General features: G+C 46.2%; 1 protein-coding gene across 1 annotated transcript in view; it reads left to right on the plus strand.

The window, feature by feature from the left end:
* Positions 1 to 10,860, plus strand: part of LOC144807960 (uncharacterized) — a 96,676-nt gene extending 85,816 nt beyond the window's left edge. Inside the window, exon 3 of the mRNA XM_078673548.1 lies at positions 7,230 to 10,860. Coding sequence (XP_078529674.1) covers positions 7,921 to 9,108 — 1,188 coding nt within the window. The 5' untranslated portion in view covers positions 7,230 to 7,920 and the 3' untranslated portion in view covers positions 9,109 to 10,860. The remainder of the gene's footprint in view (positions 1 to 7,229) is intronic.
* Positions 10,861 to 17,832: the final 6,972 nt, after the last annotated feature.

The raw sequence follows: 17,832 nt of genomic DNA on the forward strand, positions 1-17,832 counted from the left end.
GTCTGGTATCACTACTCTGTTCCTGCGTTGTTTGGCTAAGTGCACCGGAACCGACCCGGGGCGCTCCCCCCACCATAGATTCTCGCAATGGCGTACTTTCCCAGGTGTTTTACTTCAGAGTCCACCTCTTCGTGATATTCGCGCAGTGTTCGGGCAAGTTCCTGCGTGAGGGCATCACTACAGTCTGTTAGGCGCCGAGCCGCCAGCTCTTTAAGCTTTTTCTCCAGGGTCTCCAGCCGACCCCGGATCGATTTGAGCACTCCCGCATGTTTGGAAATGGCGATCCCCCTGATATATGCCTTAAAGGCCTCCCAGACTGTCTGGAATGAGTCGACTGTACCCACGTTGGTGTCAAAAAACAGCTCGATGGACGCGGCCAGCTCCTCCTTAAAGGAGTCGTCCTGCAGGGAATAAGGAGGGAAGCGCCAAGCAAATGGTGTGAGGCGCTTCTAAGGTGTGGAAATTGTCAACAACAGAGGTGAATGGTCCAAATATATGCGTGGCAATATCGTGCAACCCTGCACATTGTGAGTTAAGTGAGTAGTGGCTAGCCAATAGTCAATCCTAGTGTGTATATTATGTGGTGCGGAGTAGTGAGTATAGCCTCCCTGAGTTGGGTGTCAGTATCTCCACACGTCTCTCAGGTCCAGTTGTGTCATTGATGCCGCTAGCGCCCTAGCAGAGGCCGAGGGGCGTCTATCAGATCTGTCTATATTGGGTTGTCTTGTTATATTAAAATCGCCCCCCCAAAGGACGTAGCCCCCCGAGCGCTCCAGAACCTTATCTGTCAGATCGGAATAAAAGGCAGGGTGGTCGTAGTTAGGGCTGTAGGTATTAACTATACAGATCTCCATGCCTTTCCCACAGCATTTCGAGATAGTGTACCGTCCCTCCCTGTCCGTCTCCAGTGGTGTCAACATCAGTGGTGCTTTAGGGTTAATCCACGTCAGAACCTCCCTAACATGTGATGTGAATCCCGCCGTGTGTACATTACCCATTAAACCCCTGGATCACAATGTAGGACTGTCTGGGTGGAGGTACGTCTCCTGTAAGAGCGCAACGTCAACTCTATGTCTGGAGAGATATTGTAGGACCTTCCTGACCTTACGATGGTCATTGAGACCTCTGACATTCCAGATCATCAGCGTCAGTGTATCTGGGGGCTCCCCGATTGGTGTCATCTGTACGTAAGCGGCCGGTGTATGGGCCCCAGCGATGTGTCCTGGACGTATACAATCCCGCCATGCCTTGCCACATCTGTGCCAAAAAACACCAAAAACAGTACAGTGTCCCACCCCTGTTCAAGTGGCACTCGAAAGGGCTGCAACTCCCCCATCCATCGCCCTCCCACGCCTGCCCTACCCCAACTAGCCGGCTGAAATCCCCCACCCCTGCAAAACCACACACTCTCCCCTCCACATCCCCCAATAACATCAAACAAAAACTGTAGAAAAGTGTAATTCACGCGGGACGTAGGTAGCCAGCTGAAAAATCACAGTACAGTACTATGCCTAGTGACCACCCATCCCCCGTCTCATATCCAGTATAGTTCGCGTCTAACAGCATCTTGCATATGTGTACCCCTGAACCAAGTCTGCGCCATGCACACTCCTATGGGTCCATACATTCTGCGGTAGCTCTAACTCCTTCATCCGCAAGGCCCCTCCTCCTCCATTGACTCATAATTAATATACTTGCACATAGCCCCACCTCATTGTGCGACTGTTTATCATAACTTTGTGACACAATGTACTTCAGGACCGTAACCCATTGAGAATCAGATCAGGCTGAACTTCACCCCTCCCATCCCCTCAACCCTCCCCCCCCACCCCCCATCCCGCAACACAAATCCATTTAAGGGCAACCTCAGGAAAAGGGCACACAAGGGTCAGATCATTCCACCTACTCTTTGGCACCACCGCCCCGGGACGCCCAACAGTCAGAACACATACTCAGCCACCCGCAGCTGTGCATCTTAGTTAGTCCTGAACATCCAGGGGGCCTCCCGCTGCTTCGTCCTGTAGCTCTCTGTTCAGGGAGGACCGGCTGTCCTTGCGCCATTCTCTGAGGGCATTCTGGAGCGCCTTAGGGTCAGTGAAAATCATAGACTTCCCCTGTCTGTTGACCCGCAGCTTCGTGGGGTACAGCATTGCAGAGTCAGTTCCCAACTCACGCAGCTGTCGTTTCATCGGTACAAACTGCCTCCTTGCTTCCTGAACTTTTGCCGTAAAATCCGGGAATAATGAGATCACCGACCCCTCGTAATGTAGCGGCTGTTTCTCTCTGGCGAGCTTCAGCTCCACGTCACGGTCCCTGTAATTTAGCAACTTCGCAATTATAGGTCTATGAGGCACCCCAGGTTTCAGCCTCCAGCCCAGAGATTGCGGTCTCCAGTTGCAAGGGGGGCACCCGCTCCTCACTTTTCCTGCCGACCGCGGAATCGACCTCCGCCGCTATACAGCACACTCTGCCGCCCGCAGTCACGGTGTTGGCGCTCGCGGCCCCGGGCTCAGCCTCCGTGCCAGAGGCCGCTCTGAAGGCCTCACTGGTGCGCGCTCACCTCCCCGCCTGGTAGCGCCGCCTCCTGCACCGCTCCTCAGTCCACACACCACCCGGGCTGACTCATGATCTCAAGAGGCAGGGATATCGCTCCTCACGTTTCCCGCCAAACGCGGGATCAGCCGCCGCCGCTATACAGCAGCCAGGACAGCGGCCTAGTCAGAGCATCCGCCCCTTGCAGTTAATTCCGCCCTGCAGCTTCCGCCGCAGCCGGCGTACCAGGCCCACGCGGCTCGCTCAGCGTGAAGGGGGGGCGGGATCCGGACCCACGCCGTTCGTGGACCACAGAAGTCCTGGGGCTCGGTTCGTCTAGTCAGGGCAGCTGATAGTGGAATAGCACGCAGGATTGATGTAGGATAGTTACACAAGACGGGGAGCTCACAGCTCAAGCAGCCATCTTGGTTGCGAGCTAGCTCCGCCCCACCTGGCCTTTGTAATTGGATTGTTTACATCAGGTTCTCCTCGTGCCCGGCCTGTTATTGCATTGTTTGCGTCAGATTCTCCTCATGCCTGGCCTGTATTATTGCAATGTTTACATCAGATTCTCCTAGTGTCTTGCCCGAGTTATTGCATTGTTTGCGTCAGATTCTCCCGTGCCTGGCCTGTGTTATTGCATTGTTTACATCAGATTCTCCTCGTGCCTGGCCTGTGTTATTGCAGAGTTTACATCAGATTCTCCTCGTGCCTGGCCTGTGTTATTGCATTGTTTGCACCAGATTCTCCTAATGCCTGGCCTGTGTTATTGCATTGTTTGCGTCATGTTTTCCTAGTGCCTAGCCTGTGTTGTTGCATTGTTTGCGTCACGTTTTTCTAGTACCTCGTCTGTTATTGCATTATATGTGCTGCTTTTGGTATATTATTATTCTAATAGTTGCAGCTTTTCTAACAAACATGGTACCTTTTATCCCAATCAAGTGCATCTGACTGATAGGACACTGCACTCTCCCTGCAGTAACAATCTACTTCCTATTTATGTAGCAACAGACAGCACAGCATGTCAGCCAGAGATGTCGTAGGGTCAGAAACAGTACATAGGTAAGTAGGTATGATGCAAAACAAACTGAGTAAGATTTTAAACGAAGAAGCGGCTGTGATAGACGGCAAAACATCCATGTCAAAACAACAGCAGTAGCACAGTGGTACATGGAACGATAATATTAGATTTATTTACACTTCTGTGCAGAGCGTGTCACTTAATGTTCTTTTCGTCCACTTTCATGAGTTGGTTTTACAAGGCAACTCTGAGCTCACTGAGTGTGGAGCTTCCACGAATCCCAGAGACAGGCCGTTCCAAAGACGGTAACAGAGAAGGTTGAAAGATCTGAGTCTTGATCCTGGCAGATGGACTGGTGATCCCTGAGGGGGTGTAGTTAGTCTGTGTGTTGCCACGGCTGTCCAGGGGGTGTAAGAAATGTCAGCAATTTGTGGAGGGCCTTCTTATGGGTGATAACCACCCAGCTTCATGCAATACAGACTAGAGGATTTGTGTCTGCGCAGGATGAGTTACATTCTGATAGTAAAATGGAGGACCATGTCCAAAGGGGATTGATGTTACCAAGGTTTAACATCTTCAGTTACGACAGACAGAGAAAGTCAAGTTACCTCGATATTCTTGAAAAGCTTTCTGCACTCTGCTGGTGCAAGCAGGATGTTTATTCTCTAGTTGGCATTTGCCAGGGCATGTTCAGATACAGTGGTTGAATTATTCCTTGGAGCAGCACTTGTAGCGTTGACTCTTGGAGTCTTGTAGTATGTGCTGGATGCGGTAGAACTGTATTCATGTTCCACGGAGCTCAGAAAATCCAGACTCTCCGTCCTCTCAGAGCACGAGGTCTGTGGCTTGACCAATAGAACTGTAATAAAGAAGATGACCTAGACCAGTTCTACCTCTCCTGACCTTTGAACTGATCATTGAGGAAAGCAGATCTACGCAAGGTGCAGCTGACAGAAGCCCTACCTGGAAGGAAGATCTGAACGAGGCGCAGCTGACAGAGGTCCTGACTAAAATGAATATCTGCACAAAACTCAGCTGACAGAAGTCCTGCCTCGAAGGAAGATCTGCACAGGGCACCTCTGACCGAATTACTGCCTGGAAGGAAAATCTGCACATGGCACAGCTGACAGAAGTCCTTCCTGGAAAGAAGATCAGCACAAGGCACAGCTGACAGAGGTCCAGTTGGGCAGGAAGATCTGCACAAGGTGCAGCTGAAAGAAACCCCTGCCTGGAAGTAAGATCTGCACAATGCACGGTGGGCAGAAGCCGCAGCCTGAAAGGAAGATCTGCACAAGGTGCAGCTAACTGAAGCCCCTGCCTGGAAGGAAGATCTGCACAAGGTGCAGCTGATGGAGGTCCTGCCTGGAAGATCTGCACAGGGCACAGCTGACAGAAGGTCTGCCTGGCGGTGACCTCAAAGCAGTGAGAGACCCACAAACCACAACTCCACAAAGCGCCAGGGAAACTCCGCCGCACTCTGCAGACTTCCACAAGTGGCAGAGTTTGTTAAGTTGCACTGCACTCACTGATTTTTAGTGCCAGGAGTTTAACCCCCACTGTGAAATCAGCACGAACAGCACTACACGTCGTGTTAGAGGGCGATGCTGCTTTTTGCCGCTCTAATTGATATTCTAATCGAATGGTAGCTTCATCAACGAGAATGGCAGATTTTAACAATCGAGTGGTCGCGACCTGCTGTGACCTCCTGTATTGAGAAATCTCGCCAGTAGGAGGTCTAGCGCGTTATATTTTCTCGCAAGTGCTCGCCACTTTACCGTTGGTGAACCGCTGGAGAAAAAAACTCCGTTCTGCATGGAGTTCTTTGGACCAGAGTGGGCAAAACTTCACGAGCTACGCCGGCATAGCGGAATTCTTCACCCACCCCTAGTTTTGAGGCAAAAATCTGTTGGACAAACTCCTAACTAGGCCCTATGTCTGCAATAAGTGTTGTAGAAGAAGTGAGAACCTTGGCCTTGTGAGCATGAGGCAGTTATCTGACTTCTGATGAACCCCACAGAGTGTGCAGCCAGAGGGCAGTAGGGGGGCCGAAGGCCATGAAATTAGGTACACTTGAATATGTGAAATATGGAAAGGTAGAAATGCCGCATCACCTTTGGATAACTGACACCTCCTCCCACTCTTCCAAATGCCCATCCAGTCACAAATGGCATCCTGGGCCCCAAAAGGACAACATCATGCCAGATGCCATGTAATATTGGAAAAGGGGGGAAAAAGAGTAATAGGTGCACATCTGCTGCAGGGATATGTCAGGTAAATTATTGGTTGTGGTGGATTCTCTATAAGTACTAAATGACTGATATCGTTGAATATTAAATTATATGAATCAATATTTGTTTACCTTATCTGCGCTTATAATATAAAGGATGGGCCTTACAGTGAACCCCTCGCCCTACACAAAAGCTCTGGAAGGAGGTGCATCTTACAGAACTTTATCCACCTTAGGAAGAACTAAAGACTTGCTTTTTAAAGTAATCTTTCAGGGCCAGAACCGGGTGCTGTAAGCTGCACTAGTTTCAGGATGATGGACAGATGTTATGGCGATAGGAACCCCCCCTCAACCCACAATAATGTTCCAATCTACCAGGTTAGAATAAACCAGAAATGCTTGAACTAGGGAGCTGTTTAAAGTGTCAAAGGTGACTTATGAACAGTGAGGTAAAGACAGGAGTTGGTATTTGAGATGGTCTTAGGTGAATAGGGAAGAACGAGAAGAATTGTGTGAATAGAGTTACTTTTGTTGTATACTTCATGAAGAGTTACTGGAAATTTTGCAGCCCAGCCTGATCCATCCTTTTTTCTAAACTCTATAGTTTTTTAAATGAAATCTTCACCTTATGCCTCTATCTTAAGCTATACCTCAAGCACTTGGGTGCTCCGTGAGCTCCCTTACTCCGTAAATGTAATAAGATGTCACCTGATCAACCGAACTTTTAGTTAAATATCTGTGTATGATGAAATATTCCTTGCTAAGTTTCAAAAGCGATAAAGAAGAAGGGGGAGATTTACTAAGTATTTGCGCTGTATTTGCGGCACAAAAGTGGCACAAAATGTCGCAAAATCTTTTTTCCTAATTTCCTGTCCAGCGCTGGAAATAACATTAAAGTAATGTGACACTGCGTTTAGCATTGTTTCGCATTACTTTGTGCCATGGGTGCCTACCAAGGGTGGTGCAAGGGCGTTCCTGTGCAACCACAAAACTAGGTGCAAGGAAGGAGAAATGCTTTCATTTCTCCTTCCCTTTCTGACTTTGCATGCGTGCTGCACTGTGCAACACGTATACAATATGGTAAAAACTTTCCCTCATATCTAGGCATAGTAATTTGTACAGGAAAGGTGTCCTTCCTGTACAGAACCTATGCTGGACTCACACACACACCCTAGCGCTCTGGTGCTAAGGTGTGTGCATGGCACAGAGCCGCTGTAATCAGTGCCGGCGCAAGGGAAAGGGAAGGAGAGAGCCATATCTTTGAAAATATGGTGCTCTCCTGTTCCCTCTTTGTTGCGCAGTGCAGCCTCGCGGGGGGAGGGCTGCGCTGCATTGTGTGGAGATTTGGTAAATTGCCCTCGAAATGTCTTTTACAGCCAGTTAAACATTGTGAATTCTCATTCCATTATGTTTCAATTTAGTAATTTTCAATATCTTTACATCCAACAGAAAACAAGCCTTGAATGTATGAAATGACCATCAATAACAAAGCTAACGCTGTAAATCTTCAATAATAGCAGAAATATTGAGCTACAGTATTCAGCAAAACATCAGCGCAGTCGGCGACAGAGGAACCTGCACACAAACTGACAGATCCCGGATGAAGCATCAAGGGCAGTTCAGTGATTGCAAGAGGCTGAGCTGTGCACCTCCACGCCACAAGACGAAGAAATTACCGTAGGAAAATTAAGGCAACAACAATAACAAACCGCCTCCTGTATAAACAAGTGTCCAACACCAGCTTTGATCATCGGATCGGCATGATGTGATTACCACAATGCTCTGTTTTATAAAATGACGACAAGCCATCATTCCGTGTTCTTGGTGAATTGTAAACTCTTTCTGGCCAAACCACAGTAACCAGAGAAGAGCACAACAGAGCGGAGCCAGACAACTGACGGGTAAAGGAAAGAGGAGTTCTTCTATCTAAAATACAACAGACTGTCCCTATTTGCACCGGCCAGAAGGAAGATACATATTTACCCGCAAGCGTGCATAGCCATAATCCAATCTAAAGGCACAATCGCCTACAAAGGCACCTTCTACATATCAGGAGTGTGGCAAATATTTGGTGGCTATCGCATTTTATTGTTAAAACAGAAATCAAACGTGTGAGAAAAACACAAGTGCTTTATCAGCCATGTCGGCCCATCAGAAAATGCAGTCATGGGATGTAGAAAAATATATACCCGACCCACAGACACTAACCAAGAAAGAAGAATCATACACATACAGCAAGAGCTTTAGTTTGTCATCACTACGCAAGCTTCATCTGCAAACCTACACAGGAGAAAAACCATTCAAGTGCAGTGAATGTGCAACGTGCTTTTGTTACTTATCAAACCTCCAAAAACATCAGCGAATACACACAGGGGAAAAACCATTCAAGTGCAGTGAATGTGCAAAGTGCTTTAGTCAGTTATCACACCTTAAAATACATCAGCGAGCACACACAGGGGAAACACCCTATCATTGTAGTGAATGTGACAGTAGTTTTAGTTACTCTTCAGCATTAAGGGTTCATCAGCGAACTCACACAGGAGAAAAACCATTCAAGTGCAGTGAATGTGCAAAGTGCTTTAGTCGGTTATCACACCTTCAAAGACATCTGCGAACACACACAGGGGAAACACCATTCAAGTGCAGTGAATGTGCAAAGTGCTTTAGTCAGTTATCAGACCTAAAAAGTCATAATCGAACACACACGGGGGAAAAACCATTCAAGTGCAGTGAATGTGCAAAGTGCTATAGTCACTCATCACACCTTCAAAGACATCTGCGAACACACACAGGGGAAACACCATTCAAGTGCAGTGAATGTGCAAAGTGCTTTAGTCAGTTATCATACCTAAAAGGTCATAATCGAACACACACGGGGGAAAAACCATTCAAGTGCAGTGAATGTGCAAAGTGCTTTAGTCGGTTATCACACCTTCAAAGACATCAGCGAATACACACAGGGGAAAAACCATTCAAGTGCAATGAATGTGGGCAGAGCTTTAGTCAGATAGCAGACCGAAAACGTCATCAGCGAACTCACACAGGAGAAAAACCATTTAAGTGTAGTGAATGTGCAAAGTGCTTTAGTCGGTTATCACACCTTCAAAGACATCTGCAAACACACACAGGGGAAACACCATTCATGTGCAGTGAATGTGTAAAGTGTTTTAGTCAGTTATCAGACCTAAAAATTCATAATCGAACACACACAGGAGAAAAACCATTCAAGTGCAGTGAATGTGGGAAGAGCTTTAGTCAATTATCAAACCTATATAGTCATCAGCGAACACACAAAGGGGAAAACTATATGATTGCTTTGAATGTTTGAAGAGCTTTAGTCAGTTATCAACCCTAGGAAAACATCAACAAACACACACAGGGGGAAAGCCACTCAAGTGCAATGAATATGGGAAGAGCTTTAGTCGACGATCAGAGCTACAAAATCATCAGCGAACACACAGGGGGAAAACATAGAAGGGCACTGAAAGTGAGAAGGGCTTTTGTCAATTTTCGATCCCACACAGCCCTTAGTGAATACACTCCTTCATTTAACTCACATGGAAATAATGCTAGAGATGCAGAGATTCCAGAAAGAACTTAAGAACATCAAAAATAATATTGACCCATCTGAGGACATAGACAAGAGCTGAATAGTGCAGTAATTGTGAGGGGAATGAATTACGGAAAAAGATAAAATTCAATTTATGTAGGACATTGAAATACCAGATGATAGAAGACCCAAATAGCAGTAAAGAAGAAAAACAGATAACAGTATTTGCAGAATTATAAAAGTGTTTGTTTCCAGTGATTGTTCACTTCCGTACACATAGCAAAGTGACATGATGCACCAGGATACACAGTGGGAGCAGAGCACAATGTGGATTAAAAGTAAAGAAACATTGTTAATTTTTATTTGGTGAAGAAGAGATACAAAGAAAAACATTAAATCGCACCTGACCACACAGCCTGTAAAAGCAACACTGAACAACACTGGGACTAACAGCGGTATTTTCAGCTAACTTGTCGGATTAGTGATAAAACCTATAAACCCAACACACCCAGAGTGGACATGTTGTCAGGGCTCTGGAGATGGAAGCTTCATTGGTAAAATGCATGTATTACTATTAACAAATGCCACTGCAGTATATGTAATGAATTAAAGCGAAGCACAGGTGTTCAAGAAATAATCTATTTTCAGATATAAAAGAGCATATACCTTGTATTTAAGTAACGTTTGGTGCATCTTTTACACACTGTTAACGGTTGATGGATCAGCTCGCGCCTGATTACTAAGTGGGACCCGTGACTCCTCTCCGACTTGGCTCTCCCTATTCATTTTGTGACTTGCCAAACTCTACTTAGTACCAGAATTTAGTCATTGTAAGCAGGAGACTCTGTTTGAAGAATGTGGTGAAATAGCGAAATCCCACATGAAAAGCATATATGTGCCAGGACAATCAGTTGCACTCCCATATACTCATCTTCCACACTTGATTGTCCCTTGTCCTCAAATATTCTGAATGATTTGTCGTATGAATGCCGTAAGTGGCAGAGACATTCATGAAGCTAAAGCTAACAGGAGAGTGTGGGAGATAGAGAGGGGAAGAGATAAAGAGAGCGAGAGAGTCAAAGAAAGGGGGAGAAAAAGAACGAATTGGAAAGAGGGGGAACGGAACGTTATTTGTACTCATCTAAAAATAGAAGAAGCAGCCGAATACATGCCAATGTGTAACATCACCAGATAAATGGGCTGAACACCTGTGAGTTTAATGTTAATTTTTAATACCTATAGACCCATGTCATGCCAATAAACAGGGCACAAGTAAGGAAAATAGTGAAAGAGCCCATTATTATATGCAAATCACAGTGACGTCACATGTAGTGACATCACAAGAAGTGATGTCAGGCCCTTATAATAATTTTCATGTGAAAGGTTGACGGCCTGTTTTAAAAACAAGAAACATAAAATAATGTAAAAATAAGTTTTTGGTTTTAGTTTTTATACATCATGTGTTTTGCCCACTATTAGTTTGTAACTAAACTCGGAAATGACTGAAAGTGTAAATATTTTTAAACCGATATGTGGAACTTGGAAATTACATTTTTAAACATTTTTCAGCGAATAAATAAAATGTGCTTTTAATTTGCACTTGTTTCCTGACGTTATTCTTTGTCCAGCCCATAAAACCCAAAGTGTTTCACATTTAACAATGTATTAAGCAATAGAAGGGCTAATTTTGTCAAGTTCTCTGTTCCTCTCTTGCACCACTCACACAATCAAACACTCAGATGCCTGTGTCTGCAGTGCTGGGGCATAAAGTAACAATTATCAGTCGCAGGCAAAAGTGCTAGGTGGAACTGAGTCCTGTTTCTAGATAATAGTTGGGGGACCCCTTCAAACTGTGGCTACCCCCCGACTTGTGCCGTGCTGATAAAGCAATAGTGAATTTGAGTAATTTATGATGAATTGAAATGAGAGAAAGAGAAGAAGAGAGCGAGGTGCAGGATATATTTAAAGAAAATAAAAAAGAGACACACGACTTTACCCTGTTCTGTGTACTAGCACTTAACGTAAACAAGTTGTGCTGTGCGTTGTGAACAGGCTGTCACCCCCTTTGTATGTAAATGAGCTTCTGTGACCAGACAACCCAGGCTCCCATCTCTTCTAGCGTGGATGATAATGTGAGCACTGTAAGGTTATCGCAAACTAGGGCTTTATGGAGAAACAATCGGCTTCCAGGTCACACAGCTGTTGTTATGTAGTTCTTAATTATTTTTTTTTCATTTACTTTAATTTGCAGCAATCCTCCAGGTTACTTTTTCTCAGTATTGCACTTCAGGTCGCTCATTTGTCGGCATGGGTTTTGTCCTTACACTGGTCTAGGATGGCCCTTCTCAAGGTAGAAGGCGCTGTAATAGGAATAATAAATCAGACATATATGAAATTGTATGTAAACAAATGTGTGCCTTTCAGTTATCAGACACCACCAGACTCACATCTAAGCATGTAATTGAGCACCAGACTAAAGTGACTCCTCCCTGTATAAATATGTGCCATCAGTAATCGGGCTGATGGTTCCGCAGATGCGCACAGCAAATACAGTTTCTGGGATTGTGCGCCTAGGCCTAAATTCTAATTGCTGAAGTTGCACGCAGTTTCGCTGATGCGCACAGCTTATAAGGTTTGTGGATATTGCACACTGTTAGCAGATCACTGAAGTTCACCCTTAAGTAGTAACTAGGTCAAAATATAGCACGTACATCATACATAATGTCACTGCCCCTCCCTTCTTGTTGACATCTCCAGGAGTTCCTTCTCTCTCGTGGCTGAAGTGAAAGAAGGTTTTCACACATTATGCTCGTGTCTGTGGCATTTCCTTAAGCGCAGAGAGGAAAGCTTCATTGTTAATGGATTGTTTGGGCTCTGAGGGACAAGAATTATTTGAACACCTTCCTGAACCCTCTGGTAGTGACTCTGCCATTCTTAATGAATACGAGATCTGCATCAAAAAGTTAGACTTGCAATACCTTCCCAAAGTGAGTACTGTCCTTGAACGACATCTTTTTGGGAGAAGGATGCAAAGGCAGGTGAGTCAGTCAAACAGTTCATGACTACCTTGCGCAAATTGGCTTCCACGTGCAATTTTGGTGCAGCTTAGAGGAGCGGTTAAGATATCAGTTCATGTTGAGATGCGTACTCGACAAAACGAGACACCCGGTTGCAAAAAGAAAAGCCATTGCTTCAAGAAGTGCTGACCATAGCTAAAAGTCACTAGTATTCAAGAGCGTGTGTTGATATTATGCGCAAAGAGAGTTCAGGTGAAAAAAAGAGTACATTGATGTCAAGGTGCTGATGGATAGATTCGTTGAACCCAAATTGAGCACCACTTCAAAGCCCTTTAACACAAAGAATTTTCAGTTGAAGTGCTTCAGGTGTGGCAACCCTGGCCATATGGCCAACTTTAAAGACCGCCCAGGCTGGAAGGCCATGTGAAAAACTTATGAGAGAAAAGGTCACGTCGCAAAAAGCTGCAGAACGGGCAACAAGCATAAAAAAGTCATGGAAGTTGAACTTTATGAAGAAGATTTGGAAGAGATCAATATTCTCCCATTCACAGGGAATGCTAGTGATGGCCCTCAGGAGGTAGTTTTGATCAATGATGCTCCAATGAGCATGCTGTTCGACTCTGGGGCCAGGATAACTCTAGTCCCAAAAACATTTTATGAGCGTAATTTACTGGGCAAAGTCACCCTGTTGAAGCCAGACATTAGACCAATAGGTTAAGGTGGGGTGACTATTGAGTTGCTGGGTTATTTCTGGGGCATAATTGACTTCAAAGGGAGAGCCATGCCTGTTAAAATCTATGTCTTGATGAAAGGGGATTTAGTCAGTTATCAGTCCTAAAACGTCATACGTGAACACACATGTGGAAAAACCTTATCATTGTAGTGAATGTGACAGTTTTTTTTCGTGACTCTTCAGCATTAAGGGTTTATCAGCAAACTCACACAGGAGAAAAACCATTCAAGTGCAATGAATGTGTAAAGAGCTTTAGTCAGTTATCAGACCTAAAAAGTCATAATCTAACACACACAGGGAAAAAACCATTCAAGTGCAGTGAATGTGGGAAGAGCTTTAGCCAGCTATCAGACCTAAAAAGTAATCAGCGAACACACACGGGGGGAAAAACCTTATCATTGTAGTGAATGTGACAGTAGTTTTCGCAACTCTTCAGCATTAAGGTATCATCAGCAAACGCACACAGGGGAAAAACCATTCAAGTGCAATGATTATTGGAAGAGCATTAGTCAATTATAAATCCTACGAAAAAAGACTGTAGGAAGGATGGTGTGTGCATGCATGAGTGGCAGCATGCTCCATTTGACTTCTTAAGACTGTAGGAAGGATGGTGTGTGCATGCATGAGTGGCAGCATGCTTCACTTGTCTTCTTAAGACTGTAGGGAGGATGGTGTGTGCATGCATTAGTGGCAGCATGCTCCACTTGTCTTCTTCAGACTGTAGGAAGGATGGTGTGTGCATGCATGAGTGGCAGCATGCTCCACTTGTCTTCTTAAGACATGTAGGAAGGACTGTGTGTGCACGCATGAGTGTCTGCATGCTCCACTTGTCTTCTTCAGACTATAGGAAGGATGGTTTGTGCATGCATGAGTGTGCATGCTCCACTTGTCTTCTTAAGCCTGTAGGAAGGATGGTGTGTACATGGATGAGTGTGCATGCTCCTCTTGTCTTCTTAAGACTGTAGGAAGGATGGTGTGTACATGCATGAGTGTGCATGCTCCACTTGTCTTCTTAAGACTGTAGGAAGGATGGTGTGTGTATGCATGAGTGGCAGCATGCTCCACTTTTCTTCAGAATGGAGGAAGGATGGTGTGTGCATGCATGAGTGTCTGCATGCTCCACTTGTCTTCTTAAGACTGTAGGAAGGATGGTGTGGGCATGCATGAGTGGCAGCATGCTCCACTTGTCTTCAGACTGTAGGAAGGATGGTGTGTGCATGCATGAGTGGCAGCATGCTCCACTTGTCTTCTTAAGACTGTAGGAAGGACGGTGTGTTCATGCATGAGTGGCAGCATGCTCCACTTGTCTTCTTCAGGCTGGAGGAAGGATGGTGTGTGCATGCATGAGTGGCAGCGTGTTCCACTTGTCTTCTTAAGACTGTAGGAAGGATGGTGTGTGCATGCATGAGTGTTAGCATGCTCCACTTGTCTTCTTAAGACTGGAGGAAGGATGGTGTGTGCATGCATGAGTGTCTGCATGCTCCACTTGTCTTCTTAAGACTGTAGGAAGGATGGTGTGTGCATGCATGAGTGTCTGCATGCTCCACTTGTCTTAAGACTGGAGGAAGGATGGTGTGTGCAAGCATGAGTGTCTGCATGCTCCACTTCTCTTCTTAAGACTGGAGGAAGGATGGTGTGTGCATGCATGAGTGTCTGCATGCTCCACTTGTCTTCTTCAGACTGTAGGAAGGATGGTGTGTGCATGCATGAGTGTCTGCATGCTCCACTTCTCTTCTTCAGACTGTAGAAAGGATGGTGTGTGCATGCATGAGTGGCAGCATGCTCCACTTCTCTTCTTCAGACTGGAGGAAGGATGGTGTGTGCAAGCATAAGTGTCTGCATGCTCCACTTGTCTTCTTAAGACTGTCGGCAGGATGGTGTGTGCATGCATGAGTGGCAGCATGCTCCACTTGTCTTTTTAAGATTGTAGGAAGGATGGTGTGTGCATGCATGAGTGGCAGCATGCTCCACTTCTCTTCTTCAGACTGTAGGAAGGATGGTGTGCGCATGCATGAGTGTCTGCATGCTCCACTTGTCTTCTTAAGACTGTCGGAAGGATGGTATGTGCATGCATGAGTGGCAGCATGCTCCACTTGTCTTCTTAAGACTGTCGGAAGGATGGTGTGTGCATGCATGAGTGGCAGCATGCTCCACTTGTCTTCTTAAGACTGTAGGAAGGATGGTGTGTGCATGCATGAGTGTGCATGCTCCACTTGTCTTCTTAAGACTGTAGGAAGGATGGTGTGTACATGCATGAGAGTGCAGCATGCTCCACTTCTCTTCTTAAGACTGTAGGAAGGATGGTGTGTGCATGCATGAGTGTCTGCATGCTCCACTTCTCTTCTTAAGACTAGAGGAAGGATGGTGTGTGCATGCATGATTCAGCATGCTCCACTTCTCTTCTTAAGACTGTAGGAAGGATGGTGTGTGCATGCATGAGTGTCTGCATGCTCCACTTGTCTTCCTAAGACTGTCGGAAGGATGGTGTGTGCATGCATGAGTGGCAGCATGCTCCACTTGTCTTCTTAAGACTGTAGGAAGGATGGTGTGTGCATGCATGAGTGGCAGCATGCTCCACTTGTCTTCTTAAGACTGTAGGAAGGATGGTGTGTGCATGCATGAGTGTCTGCATGCTCCACGTGTCTTCTTCAGACTGTAGGAAGGATGGTGTGTGCATGCATGTGTGCATGCTCCACTTCTCTTCTTCAGACTGTAGGATGGATGGTGTGTGCATGCATGAGTGTCTGCATGCTCCACTTGTCTTCCTATGACTGTAGGAAGGGTGGTGTGTGCATGCATGAGTGTCTGCATGCTTCACGTCTCTTCTTAAGACTGGAGGAAGGATGGTGTGTGCATGCATGAGTGTCTGCATGCTCCACGTGTCTTCTTCAGACTGTAGGAAGGATGGTTTGTGCATGCATGAGTGGCAGCATGCTCCACTTGTCTTCTTAAGACTGTAGGAAGGATGGTGTGTGCATGCATGAGTGTGCATGCTCCACTTGTCTTTTTAAGACTGTAGGGAGGATGGTGGGTGCATGCATGAGTGGCAGCATGCTCCACTTGTCTTCTTAAGACTGTAGGAAGGATGGTGGGTGCATGCATGAGTGGCAGCATGCTCCACTTGTCTTCTTCAGACTGTAGGAAGCATGGTGTTTGCATCCATGAGTGGCAGCATGCTCCACTTGTCCTCTTAAGACTGTAGGAAGGATGGTGTGTGCATGCATGAGTGGCAGCATGCTCCACTTGTCTTCTTCAGACTGTAGGAAGGATGGTGTGTGCATGCATGAGTGTCTGCATGCTCCACTTGTCTTCCTAAGACTGTAGGAAGCATGGTGTGTGCATGCATTAGTGTGCATGCTCTACTTGTCTTCGTAAGACTGTAGGAAGGATGGTGTGTGCATGCATGAGTGTCTGCATGCTCCACTTGTCTTCTTAAGACTGTAGGAAGGATGGTGTGTGCCCATTCAGGAGTCTCTGTGCATGCATGAGTGGCAGCATGCTCCACTTGTCTTCTTAAGACTGTAGGAAGGATGGTGTGTACATGCATGAGTGTGCATGCGCCACTTGTCGTCTTAAGACTGTCGGAAGGATGGTATGTGCATGCATGAGTGGCAGCATGCTCCACTTGTCTTCTTAAGACTGTAGGAAGCATGGTGTGTGCATGCATTAGTGTACATGCTCTACTTGTCTTCTTAAGACTAGGAAGGATGGTGTGTGCATGCATGAGTGGCAGCATGCTCCATTTGTCTTCTTAAGACGGTAGGAAGGATGGTGTGTGCATGCATGAGTGGCAGCATGCTCCACTTGTCTTCTTCCGACTGTAGGAAGCATGGTGTGTGCATGCATGAGTGGCAGCATGATCCACTTGTCTTCTTAAGACTGTAGGAAGGATGGTGTGTGCATGCATGAGTGGCAGCATGCTTCACTTGTCTTCTTCAGACTGTAGGAAGGATGGTTTGTGCATGCATGAGTGGCAGCATGCTCCACTTGTCTTCTTAAGACTGTAGGAAGGATGGTGTGTACATGCATGAGTGTGCATGCGCCACTTGTCGTCTTAAGACTGTAGGAAGGATGGTGTGTGTATGCATGAGTGGCAGCATGCTCCGCTTGTCTTCAGACTGTAGGAAGGATGGTGTGTGCATGCATGAGTGGCAGCATGCGCCACTTGTCTTCTTAAGACTGGAGGAAGGATGGTGTGTGCATGCATGAGTGGCAGCATGCTCCACTTGTCTTCTTCCGACTGTAGGAAGCATGGTGTGTGCATGCATGAGTGGCAGCATGCTCCACTTGTCTTCCTAAGACTGTAGGAAGCATGGTGTGTGCATGCATTAGTGTGCATGCTCTACTTGTCTTCGTAAGACTGTAGGAAGGATGGTGTGTGCATGCATGAGTTGCAGCATGCTCCACTTGTCTTCTTAAGACGGTAGGAAGGATGGTGTGTGCATGCATGAGTGGCAGCATGCTCCACTTGTCTTCTTCCGACTGTAGGAAGCATGGTGTGTGCATGCATGAGTGGCAGCATGCTCCACTTGTCTTCTTAAGGCTGTAGGAAGGATGGTGTGTGCCCATTCAGGAATCTCTGTGCATGCATGAGTGGCAGCATGCTCCACTTGTCTTCTTAAGACTGTAGGAAGGATGGTGTGTGCATGCATGAGTGTCTGCATGCTCCACTTGTCTTCTTAAGACTGTAGGAAGGATGGTGTGTGCCCATTCAGGAGTCTCTGTGCATGAATGAGTGGCAGCATGCTCCAC

The sequence above is a fragment of the Lissotriton helveticus genome, chromosome 1_2 (assembly GCF_964261635.1).
Source record: "Lissotriton helveticus chromosome 1_2, aLisHel1.1, whole genome shotgun sequence".
Classification (NCBI taxonomy): domain Eukaryota; kingdom Metazoa; phylum Chordata; class Amphibia; order Caudata; family Salamandridae; genus Lissotriton; species Lissotriton helveticus.